Source organism: Heptranchias perlo, chromosome 24, assembly GCF_035084215.1.
Source record: "Heptranchias perlo isolate sHepPer1 chromosome 24, sHepPer1.hap1, whole genome shotgun sequence".
Taxonomy (NCBI): Eukaryota; Metazoa; Chordata; class Chondrichthyes; order Hexanchiformes; family Hexanchidae; genus Heptranchias; species Heptranchias perlo.
The window spans coordinates 45,940,834-45,953,459 of NC_090348.1; the positions used below are offsets into that span (position 1 = coordinate 45,940,834).

General features: G+C 42.4%; 1 protein-coding gene across 1 annotated transcript in view; it reads left to right on the forward strand.

Moving 5' to 3' along the window:
• Nucleotides 1–12,626, forward strand: part of snd1 (staphylococcal nuclease and tudor domain containing 1) — an 813,248-nt gene that overhangs the window by 674,159 nt on the left and 126,463 nt on the right. Inside the window, exon 18 of the mRNA XM_068005235.1 lies at nt 9,610–9,754. Coding sequence (XP_067861336.1) covers nt 9,610–9,754 — 145 coding nt within the window. The remainder of the gene's footprint in view (nt 1–9,609; nt 9,755–12,626) is intronic.

Consider the following 12,626-nt stretch of genomic DNA (forward strand, 5'->3'; position numbering starts at 1 on the left):
TCTAGACTTGGGTAAGGCTGACTTCAATGGGATGAGACAAAGACTGTCCACAGTAAACTGGGCAAATCTGTTAATGGCTAAAACGACTGATGATCAGTGGGAAATGTTTAAAGAAACATTTAACGTGATACAGAATCGGTTTATACCCCTGAGGGGCAAGAACTCTACTTGCCAAAAAGAACAGCCATGGACAACTAAAGAGGTACGGGACAGTATAAGACAAGGAAATGGCATGCAAAAATGGCACAGATCCTGGCAAATGGGAAAGATACAAAGATCAACAAAGGGTCACAAAACAGATAGTAAGAGCTACAAAAAGAGAGTATGAAAAGAAACTTGCAAGAGATACCAAAACCAATACGAAGAATTTTTATAGTTATATTAGGAAAAAGAGGGTGGTCAGGAGCAGTGTTGGCCCCTTAAAAACTGAAAGTGGGGATATTGTCATTGACAATGGGGAAATGGTGGACATGTTGAATAATTACTTTGCGTCAGTATTTACAGTAGAAAAAGAGGATAGCATGCTGGAAATCCCAAGAAAACTAATATTGAATCGGGGACAGGGACTCAATAAAATTAACAAGTAAAACAACAATGATGAAGAAAATAATAGCAGGAAAGAGTGACATATCCCCAGGACCAGATGGTTTCCATCTCGGGGTTTTAAAGGAAGTAAGTGAGCACATTGCAGATGCCCAAACTGTGATCTTTCAAAGTTCTCTAGATTCAGGAACTGTCCCTCTAGATTGGAAAATTGCACATGTTACTCTGCTTTTTAAGAAAGGAGAGAGGGGGAAACCAGGGAATTATAGACCAGTTAGCCTAACATCTATTGTGAGGAAAATGCTGGAGTCTATAACTAGGGATAGGGTGACTGAACACTCTGAACATTTTCAGTTAATCAGAGAGAACCAGCATGGATTTGTGAAAGGTAGGTCGTGCCTGACAAACCTGATTGAATTTTTTGAAGAGGTGACTAAAGTAGTGGACAGGGGAATGTCAATGGATGTTATTTATATGGACTTCCAGAAGACATTTGTTGAAGTCCCACATAAGAGACTGTTAGCTAAGATAGAAGCCCATAGAATCAAGGGAAAATGTGAGGTCATCCACTTTGGACCAAAAAGGATAGAACAGGGTACTTTCTAAATGGTAAAAAATTAAAAACAGTGGATGTCCAAAGGGACTTAGGGGTTCAGGTACATAGATCGTTGAAGAGTCATGAATAGGTGCAGAAAATAATCAAGATGGCTAATGGAATGCTGGCCTTTATATCTAGAGGACTACAGTACAAGGGGGCAGAAGTTATGCTGCAGCTATACAAAACCCTGGTCAGACCGCACCTGGAGTACTGTGAGCAGTTCTGGGCACCGCACCTTCGGAAGGACATATTGGCCTTGGAGGGAATGCAGCGTAGGTTTACTGGAATGATACCCGGACTTCAAGGGTTAAGTTACGAGGAGAGATTACACAAATTGGGGTTGTATTCTCTCGAGTTTCGAAGGTTAAGGGGTGATCTGATCGAAGTTTATAAGATATTAAGGGGAACAGATAGGGTGGATAGAGAGAAACTATTTCCGCTTTTTGGGGATTCTAGGACTAGGGGGGCACAGTCTAAAAATTAGAGCCAGGAGCGAGATTAGAAAACACTTCTACACACAAAGGGCGGTAGAAGTTTAGAACTCTCTTCCAGCTCAATTGCTAATTTTAAATCTGAGAGAGTTTTTTGCCAACCAAAGGTATTAAGGGATATGGGCCAAAGGCAGGTCTATGGAGTTAGATCACAGATCAGCCATGATCTTATTAAATGGCGGAGCAGGCTCGAGGGGCTAAATGGCCTGCTCCTGTTCCTATGTTCCTAGATCTCCGAGTCAGTTTTAATCCCATCGTTTCTGTTCTACCCTGTCCTATCCGTCCTCATATCTCTTTTAACCTTGGCTTCTGCTACTTAGCCCTACTCCTTGGAGCTTAACCAAATGGTTTAGTGAATGTATTCACCCTCAGCATAGTACTAAGTCATACATACCAGGAATCTCCCATGTTTGATTTCCAATCTGTACCAAGTTAGATGAATTCAGGCAAGGTATTAGGAGAGCTACACTTGGCCCTGGCACCTCAGGACTAGAGGGGGGCAAAAATCAGATGCTGTTTCCTCTCCTGATCACTGTTCAGTGGCCCCTTTAGCACAGTTGTACTGTGGACATCAGAAGAGGACAGGATTGGGCTTGGCTATGCTACCTCCCTATAGTTGAATAGCCAGCCAACAGCTGTCTGGGTTTACAGATGAAGAATGCCACTTGGGTAAGCATCAGGTGTCACCTTAGCTTAGTTAATGCGCTTGCCTCTGAGTTAGACGTTTGTAGGTTCATAGTTTAGGCTGACACTTTAATGAAGTACTGAGGAAGTGTTACGTTTTCAGGTATGTCATCTTTCAGATGAGATGTTAAACTGACACCCTGCTTCCTGTTCAGATGGACATAAAAGACCCCATGGCACTATTTGAAGAGCATGAATTCTCCCAGTATCCCAGCCAACATTTCTCCCCAACCAGCACCATCAATTAACTGGTAATTGACCTCGGTTGCTGTTGTGGGACCTTGCTGTGCCATGTTTATCTACAAAAGAACAATGACTTGCCCTTCAAAAGTAATTCATTGGATGTGAAGAACTTTGGGATTTCTCCAGACTGTTATAGAAACACAAGTTCTCTTTCTTCAGAAGGGAAGGGGGAGAAAATTATGAGGAGAATAATCCACATGGGAAAGAGTTTGTTGATTTATATTGGCTTTTTTTAAAAAGTCACTGCTGCAATATGTGATTTTCAATAAAATGGCAGATTTTGATGTACAGTAATGATATAGGAGCAAAAAACATATCCGCAATGAATGGATCATATTTATTTATTTATTAGCAAAGAAAAGGGTTTGAATGTGATTAGCAACCAATCACTGAAGTTGACATGTTAGAATGTATCTAGAGTTTGATTATAGGCTGAAACAGGTTAATTAAACTCTGATTTATTGATATGGCCAAGTTTAGAATATGGCCTGATAATCTGAGCTCCCTTCCTTCAAAGTGACATTGTTGCATTAAAAAGGAAAGTGACTGGGATTATTCTGCAATTTAAGGCTCCAATTTATTACGAGAACAGAAAATGGCCATTAGACCCAATAACCCTGTCCCTTTTCTCAGATCAATTATACCTACTCATCTCACCATCTCTCTCCATCCCTGCAGAACAGGCTTGAGGGGCTGAATGGCCTACTCCTGTTGCTATATTCCTTCTCTCCGAAAACGCAACTCATTGTCTCTTGGAACCCATTTATGCTGTCCAGATCAGTCACTGTCCCCGGTAACTTAGTCCATTATTTGTCAACCTTTGGGTGAAAAGTACTACCTGACTTCTCTTTACACCTGACTTCCTGATTTTTAACTTGTACCACTCGTGTTTGAGCAGCAACTTGCAATTATATAATGTCTAATGTAGAAACACACCCCAAGGCACCTCAGAGGTCATGGGAAAAGAAAAAATGGACACTGTGCTAGAGGCGGAGACTTTAGGAAGGAATAACTAAGTTTGGACAAAGAAATGTGATTTGAGGAGAGAGGGTAAGGTGGAGAGACAGAGGGATTTAGTGAGGGAACTTCCCGAGTGTGGGGCCGAGTTAGCCGAAGACACAGCGGCCAATGTTGGGGCAAAGGAAGTGAGCATTTCGAACTATCAGGTTCAGAGGAGCGATGATCAAAGTAGTATCATTAAAGTCGACAAGAAAGGCTGCAGGAGAGAGAAATGTTGGACTTCGAATTGAGAGGATTCTCTTGATTGATTTCGCTCAGTCTTCCTATTCTACCCTCATTAATTCTTAATGTTTTTGGTACCATACTCTGGGAGTACTTAAATACAGTTGCATTTTGAAAAGGATTTCTTTCTTGGTCAACCTTCATTTTCTTTTTTTGGTTTTCTTCTCCAAGTACCCCTCTCTGCCTCACTCCCCAATTTCCCACATTGCCATTACCCCTCCCGCCCCCAGGCCCCTGCAATACTTTGTCATCGATCACTAGGATGTACAAGGAAGGAGCTGTGGATAACTTGCCATTTATCTGCTTTAAAAGGTAGCATTGACCAAGGTCAATGGAGTAGTGCATCAATCTACCCAATACCTAACCACATGGTGTCAAGAACTTTAAATAGTAAAATAAAAACTTACAAAATGGCATTGCATTGAATTGAATGCTGATAAATTTGGTAACCTCGTGTGGAGATGACATTAACTTGTAATGCCCCTGATACTTAAGTGGTCTATGCTACTGGCACATAACATACTCCTTTCAAACATGACAGCTAAGCTTGATGCAGCCTTTTGTTAGTTATTAATATTAGCCATCTACAGGAGCGATGCCAATGTTAGATAATCGGCTGGGAAGCTTCAAAATAGATTTTTAGATAGATGGGAGGTGGGATTGATATACAAGTGATGTAATCTTGCCAACCCATCACATTTACCCCCCTCAACCATTAATGGATGATTCTCTGCTGCTTCAGGTAGCTAACGAGCTGTGGTTAGTAGAACACGCCACATATATTCAATTTTACATCTAAGCTTTGTATCACATTTGTTGATTCCAAAAAAAGTGCAATACTGCAGAGAATGGCCAGGATTTTGAGACTTTCTACATCAAAACTACAGCACAGAAACAGGCCTTTCGGCCCAACTGGTCTATGCCAGTGTTTATGCTCCACACGAGCCTCCTCCCTCCCTACTTCATCTAATCCTATCAGAATACCCTTCTCCCCCATGTGCTTATCTAGCTTCCCCTTAAATGCATCTATGCTGTTTGCCTCACCTACTCCCTGTGGTAGCGTGTTCCACATTCTTACCATCATTTGGGTAAAGCGATTTCTCCTGAATTCCCTATTGGATTTATTCGCGACTATTTTATGTTTATGACATCTAGTTTTGGACTCCCACATAAGTGGAAACATTTCCTCTACATCTACCCTATCATTATCTTAAAGACCTCTATCAGGTCAACCCTCAGCCTTTTTTCTAGGGAAAAGAGCCCCAGTCTGTTTAGCCTTTCCTGATAAGGATATCCTCTCAGTTCTGGTATCATCCTTGTGAATCTTTTTTGCACCCTCTCCAATCCTTTCTATCCTACATCCTTTCTATAATATGGAGTCCAGAACTGTGCACAGTTACTCCCAAGTGTGGTCCAACCAGAGTTCTATACAAATTTAACTCAACTTTTTTGCTTTTCAATTCTATCCCTCTAGAAATGCACCCTCATGCTGGATTTGCCTTTTTATGGCCTTATTAACCTGTGTTGCTACTTTTAGTGATGTGTATCTGTACCTCTAGGTGGCTTTGCTCCTCTATTTAGACTCCAAGCAGTAAGTGGCCTCCTTATTCTTCCTATCAAAATGCATCTCCTGTTTTATTCTGAAACAGGAACTGAGACTTAGATAAGTTCTGGAATCTAGTAAAATCTGCTGTCTTTGTTCTTCTGTCCAATTACACTTAATAACTATGACTTGTAGTTTGTAGCCTGAGATCTACAGTCTACAGAGTGTTAGCTGCTCAGTCAGAGGCCTCGAGTTTATGGGAAGCATGGGCTTGCTTGTGGAAGCATATTTAGAGATAGCCCAAATATCTAACCTTGTCATACAGCATGTTCTAATCAGGGACAACATTACAGTGTGTGTGCATGTGGAGCCTTTTCTATCGAGATTAGTCTAAATCAAGAGAGAGAATATCGTTTTCTTGTGAGATCTGACACATCTTACTTGTCCTGGTAATTCTTAGTGGACTGAGAGGTTTATGAATTGGGGGTCACTCAATGCAGAGGCTAAGTGAGGATATATCGGTGAGAAAGAACTTGCATTTATACAGCGCCTTTCGCAACCTAAGGACATCCCATATCGCTTTACATCCAATGAAGTTTAGTCACTGTGGTAATGAAGAACGTCGGTGTGGGGTTGGGGTGGGCTGGCGACGACAAAGATTTTAAAAGAGAGGCGAGAGGGATACACAAAGGATAAGGTGTCAGTGGAGAGACCAAGATGTGACTTGGTAATGAGGGCCACACTGCCACTGTGGTAGTTTGGATGGGGCAGGTGGAGGAATGTATAGGCTGGTGGGGAGGCTTTGGTAAGGGGCAAGGTGTTGTCACCCATGAGTCAAGTTTCCATCAAAGGCAGGATGCCAATGTAATCATGGACAATAAGGTCATGGATGGCAAGGGCCTTGATCGCGAGTGAATGGACATTCTGGAAGGAAATATGGAGAGGGCGGTGATTATTGACCCGCTGACCAGTCCAAGGGGGCAGCAGTGGGTGAGGTGAGCAGGATGGAAATGAGGTTGACAAAGCTTGCCCCCAGGAGATGTACTGGGCAGGAAAGTTGGCAAGAGAGAATGACAGGGTGGTTGGGGTTGCTGCTGATGAGGGAGTGATTGGTGCTTCTATCGGCCTTTCAGAGACTGCCAAGAGGGGCACAGAGGGAATCAGTGGACTTATCCAAGGAAGATTCAAGCCTGGGGAGTAGGAAGGCAGAGGAGTAGTGATGGGTTGGGGTAGAAACGGGGGGCAGTAAAGGCTTTTCTCTTGACAGGAATAAATCCAGACTGTTCTGTGCCAGTAAAGTTAAGAAAATTCCAGGATAGATGGGACCTGTGTCCCTTTCTTTCCTCCCTCCTCCGACTCTCTCTCTTTTCCTTCGCCCCCACCCCCCCCACCTCAGAAATTTGATCCTCTCTTAACTGCCTATTATCCCTCTCCCACCTGCGCACACGAATTGCCTCGTTAAACATGAAGTCTCAACCATCACCATTCGCTCAAGGACGGACTTACTGACCAGAAAGGGAAGGTGCGTGGGTTTAAAAAGTGAAGAGTGTCACCTTCCCACAATATTTGGAAACTTTGTTCCATAAACATACCCTGCAGGCTTCATTTTTATAAAATTACAGTAGATTTAAAAAGAAGCAGAAAAGGAAAGAGCAGTTCATGGGAAGTATCTCTGGGGAGCCCCCTTTCAGTAATGCACAACCACATCACTGATATGTGAAAAGGAAATTCACTGAGTTCACCTCTGAGAGACCTTGCTTTATTTGCACCGCAGGGCAAGTTTGACGGCAGCAGATGACAGTTTGCTTAAAGTCAGCTCTGGGGAAACGCGGCTGCGTGTACACCAAGGGGAAGTGGGCTTGAGCTATCTAGGGACAGTATCTTGCTGAAGGAATCTCTGGGGAAGTCCTGTTGAATGTGCCCTGCAGTTTTGGGTGTATGTTGTGATGGAGCTTCTCGCTGTGCACCCAGCTGTGGGAAATTCTTGCAATATATCCACTATATTGAAGAACACAATTCAAAAGGAGGATAGTTCCCATTTTTCCTTAGGGTCTCATTAACAAGGACATTGTATTAAAGTGGATCTGAAGCAGTGGCTGTAAGGGGAGCGGTATGCTGTCACTTTTGAAATTTGAAGCAGCTGTTCTCTGTTCTTTCATACAGTCTGAAAAAATAATTGAAAATTAATATCACACAATCAGTTTGTGGAAAAGGTTGTATGGATCATGCACTCATGGCCAGTCTTACCTACCTCCAGACAGCCCCTCCCAACGAGCGTCAATGTCTGTACCCCTGCAGTAACCGTAGCCTGGATGATAGAAAATCAGACGCTGGCAGAAATGTTGCACAACTTTTCATAAAAATATAAGTTGCATTTTTTTGTGGCTTTTTTTTGTTACAAGTTTTTTCCTTTCCCATTTTCTCCAAAGGTACTGACTGCTACTGGGGTACGGTTCCATAGGCACTCACTGCCAATCAGTGCCTTATCCACGAACCTAGACTGAGTGCGTCAGCAGGCTATTGGAGGGTACTTCAGGCAAATCCAGTCCTGCCCCAAACCCCAGTCGTACTCACATTTACACCCGTACTGCAACGTGCACACTTTCCAGCAGGGAACATCGGAACCCTGACTGATTTTTTTCACAACTCCCTTCCATTCCCCCCCTCCCACCCCCCACACAGACTTGGGTACTGAAACCAATCGTGAAATCGCTGCTGCTGCGCTCCAATCCAATAACCCAGTACAGACTGGCGATATAAATGTTTGTTTTAAATAAAAATGCTTTTTAGATTATTAGCGATAGAATAATCATAAGTAATTCTACTGCCAAGAATGCCACATTAAGACCTGCTGCTCCGGAGCTGATATCTGCTCATTCGTGCTGAAATTCATGAACTTGGCAATTTTAGGAGCAATACTTCACTGGATATATCTGGATGTTGTAGTCTTGGTTGGCAGGTTATTGATGCTGAAAAGCAATAGTATTTCTGATGCCGACAGTACCACTTATGGAATTACACAGCTTTAAAAAAATATAAATTTTTAATCGTGTTATTTCTGTACAAATCAGTACATTTGCCAAACCTCTATCAACGTTCAGAGATTTCCAGCAGGTTATTTGTCTCTCAAAATCTTAATCCTCCCATCTTGCACTCCAGTCCTCCATGTAAGGAGATGGGTTCCTCCTCTCCAGGACTGAGCACATAAACTAACTGGGAGTCCAGTCCAGTGCAGTACTGAGGGAGTGATGCCCTGTCGGAGGTATCCTTCACAGAAGATGTTAAGGCAAAGCTCCATCTACCTTCAGGTAGATGTAAAAGATCCCATGGCACTATTCAAAGAAGAGCGGGGAGTTCATCACCAAAACAGATTTTGCTATCACTGTCTCCCCTCTCTCTCACTCACTCTCTCAGCTGTATGAGTGCTATATAAGTACACTGGCACTTAAATGTCAGTTTAGCTTAGTTGTCAGCTTTCTTGCCTCTGTATCAGTATGTTGTGAGTTCAAGCCCCGCTCCAGTACTTCAGACAAAATATAGCCTGAGTGAATGATACGTTGTCCAAGGTGTCATCCTTTGGATGAAGCATTAAACCTTGCTAGTTCAGTGCTTCAAATGAACATAAAAGATTGCAAGTCATTATTTGAAGAAGGGCAGTGAGTTCTCCTAGTGTCCCAGCTAACATTCCTCCCTCAACTAAATGCACCAGTAATAGGTTCACTAATCGTTCATCTCATTTCTACTTGTGCAACATGGCTGTGTGCAAACTGGCTACTGCTCTGTCTACAAACTACAATGCAAAGTGCTTTGGACATTTGAGAGATGTGATGAGGTGCATTAAGTATAAATGCAAGTTGTTTCCTCTTGCTTTGAGTGTTTGTTACTGGGGTAGGAGGGTTCCTGCATCCTACCAGCTAGGTGACCACTGCTGTACATCACTATGCCCTATGACACATCCAATCCTAATTTTCTGTAAATAAACATGCACTTCCTTAAATGTGAGTGCAGACAGCTAATATCCATCTTTCTGGGTTTCAGTAAGAAAGATATCCATATAACTTAAGACAAAAAAGAAAGCGGGAATATTGGGACATCTGACGAAGGGCCCCACCCGAAACAACCTGGCTTTCTCTTTCAGATGCTGGTTGACCTGCTGTGCATTTCTAGCATTTTCTCTTCGCAAAGGGACGGTAATAGTGTTACTGTAAGTTCCCCACACTTTGTACTGAGTCGCTACTCACTACCTCCGTGTTATTCTATTGTAGGTCTGGTCCAATTACGAGGAGCAACCAACGGAAGAAGCAGTGCTGCAGGTTGCAGAGGAGAAGGAGCGCACGACCAACTACAAGCCTGTCTTCGTAACAGAGATTACAGACGAGCTCCACTTCTATGTCCAGGATGTTGAGACTGGTCAGTACCCAGTACCCTCCAACTGTGGGTAGTGTGCATTATTGAGTGCACAATTGCCTTTCCATTGTTACCTGCTTGGCTTAAAGAGACTGAAGCTAACTGTGGTAATAAGGGTACTAACCCTTGGCTAAGCTGAACCTGTGTTAGCCCTGTAAGAACTGTGGTACTGTTTATGCACCAGAGGCAAACATACACAGTATAGCAATATTTACTTCCTTCAGTATATCCAGGTACAATAGAAGAACAAAGTTGACTGTGAGTGTAGTTGAAGGCTGTAATGCATTTGAAGTTTGTGATGTATTGGAGCTGTTTCTATAGTCATCAAGCCTGTCAAGTGGGGAAACAACATATTGTAGTTCTCAATAACGGGTGCAGTTTTCCTTTAGTTTAGGATTTTCTCATTTTAAAGTTTAGGCTTGCTATTTCATTTCAATGACAGAGTTCCTAACTGCAGCTGTCAGACTGACAGAATTTGCCAACTGGTTTCATGTAATGTACAGAAAGCGATGTGGCTGAGCACTGTAGTGATGGTCCCGAGGAAAAGAATGTTTCACTGTAACGAGGGGGGAAATCCTTCACTGACTTACAACACCAATTTTCGTTTTGTTCTGCAGTAATACACTGTTGCTGGGTGTTATGTGAATGAGGAAAAACAATTATATTTTAAAGGATTTAAATACGTACTGCACTTCATAGGCAAAACAGTCGAGCATAACTGGGAGGATGTCCTACTGTGGTCAGACTACACATTGCATTCAATGCTGAAGACTGTGCAGGACGAGCCATGAGGCTGATCCCTAGCATCAGAGAACGGACTTCATAGCAGTTACAGCACAGGAGGAGGCCGTTCAGCCCATTGGCCTGTGCCGGCTCTTTGAAAGAGCTATCAATTAGTCCCATTCCCCTGCTCTTTCCCCATAGCCCTGTAAATTTTTTCCCTTCAAGTATTTTATCTAATTCCCTTTTGAAAGTTACTAATTAATCTGTTTCGACCACCCTTGCAAGCATTGCATTCCAGATCATACTGAAACAGAAAAAGGAGGCTTATGACGAATGTAAGGTTCATAATACAGTAGAGAACTAAGCTGAATGTGAACTTGTCCACTTTGGCAGGAGGAATAGAATAGCAGTATATTATTTAAATGGAGAGAGATTGCAGAACTCTGAGGTACGGAGGGATCTGGGTGTCCCAGTACATGAATCACAAAAAGTTAGTATGCAGGTACAGCAAGTAATTAGGAAGGCAAATAGGATGTTGTCATTTATTGCAAGGGAAATGGAATATAAAAATAGAGATGTTTTGCCAAAGTTGTACAGGGCATTGGTGAGACCACATCTAGAATACTGAGTGCAGTTTTGATCTCTTTATTTAAGAAGGGACATAATTGCTTTGGAGGCAGTTCAGAGAAGGTTCACTTGACTGATTCCTGGGATGAGAGGGTTATTTTATGAGTAAAGGTTGGACAAGTTGGGCCTGTATACACTGGAGTTTAGAAGAATGAGAGGTGATCTTATTGAAACATATAAGATCCTGAGGGGACTAGAAGGGGTAGATGCTGAGAGGATGTTTCCCCTTGTGGGAGAGACTAGAACTAGGGGCCACAATTTAAAAATAAGGGGTCTCCCATTTAAGACTGAGATGAGGAGAATTTTTTTCTCTGAGGGTCATGAGTCTGTGGAACTCCCTTCCCCAGAGAGCGGTGGAGGCAGGGTCATTGAATATTTTTAAGTCTGAGTTAGATAGATTCCTGATTAACAAGGGAGTCAATGGTTATAGTAGGTAGACGGGAAAGTAGGGTTGAGCTCAATCAGATCAGCCATGATTTTATCAAATGGCAGAGCTGGCTCGAGGGGCCGAATGGCCTACTCCTGCTCTTAATTCATATGTTTGTAATACAGAGGAGTCCTAAAAAAGGGAATAAGAGGGGCAAGGAGAGAGTAAGAATACATTAGCAGCTAACATAAAAGGGAACCCAAAAGTCTTTTATAAACATATAAATAGTAAAAGGTTAGTCAAAGGAATGGTGGGCCTGTTTAGGGACAAAAAAGATCATCTTGTGGAGGCAGAGGGCATGGCTGAGGTACTAAATGAATACTTTGCATCGGTCTTCACTAGAGAAGAGGATGCTGTTATTGTAGCAGTAAAGGAGGAGGTAGTAGCGATATTGGGTAGGATAAAAATAGATTAAGAGGAGGTAATTAAAAGATTGGCAGTACTCAAAGTAGAAAAATCACCCGGTCCAGATAGGATGCATCATAGATTACTGAGGGAAGTACGGGTGGAAATTGCGGAGGCTCTGGCCACAATCTTCCAATCCTCCTTAGTTATGGGGACAGTACCAGAGAACTGGAGGATTGCAAATGTCTTCATATAGTCTGGACAAACCAAATTGGCAAAAGTAGTTTGGAAGACTAGTTCATGGAATGCATTCGAGACAGTTTTCCAGAACAATATGTCGAGGAGCCAACTATGGAACAGGCTATTTTAGATCTAGTATTGTGTAATGAGACAGCGTTAATTAGTAATACAGTTAAGGATCCTCTGGGGGAGAGTGATCATATGATGATAGAATTTCATATTGAGTTGGAGAATGATGTAGTTAAGTCCGAAACTAGGGTCTTAACTTTAAACGAAGCCAATTACGTAGGTATGGGGGGTAAGTTGGCCAAGATTGGGAAATTAGATTAAAAGATATGAAGGTAGATAAGTAATGGCGAACATTGAAAGAAATTATTCATAATTCTCATTGAATATACATTCCCTTGAAGAATAAGAACTACACGGGAAAAGTGATTCAACCATGGCTAACTAGAGAAGTTAAGTATTAGATTAAAAAGATGTGCTTACATTGTTGCCAAGAGAGAGGTAAAC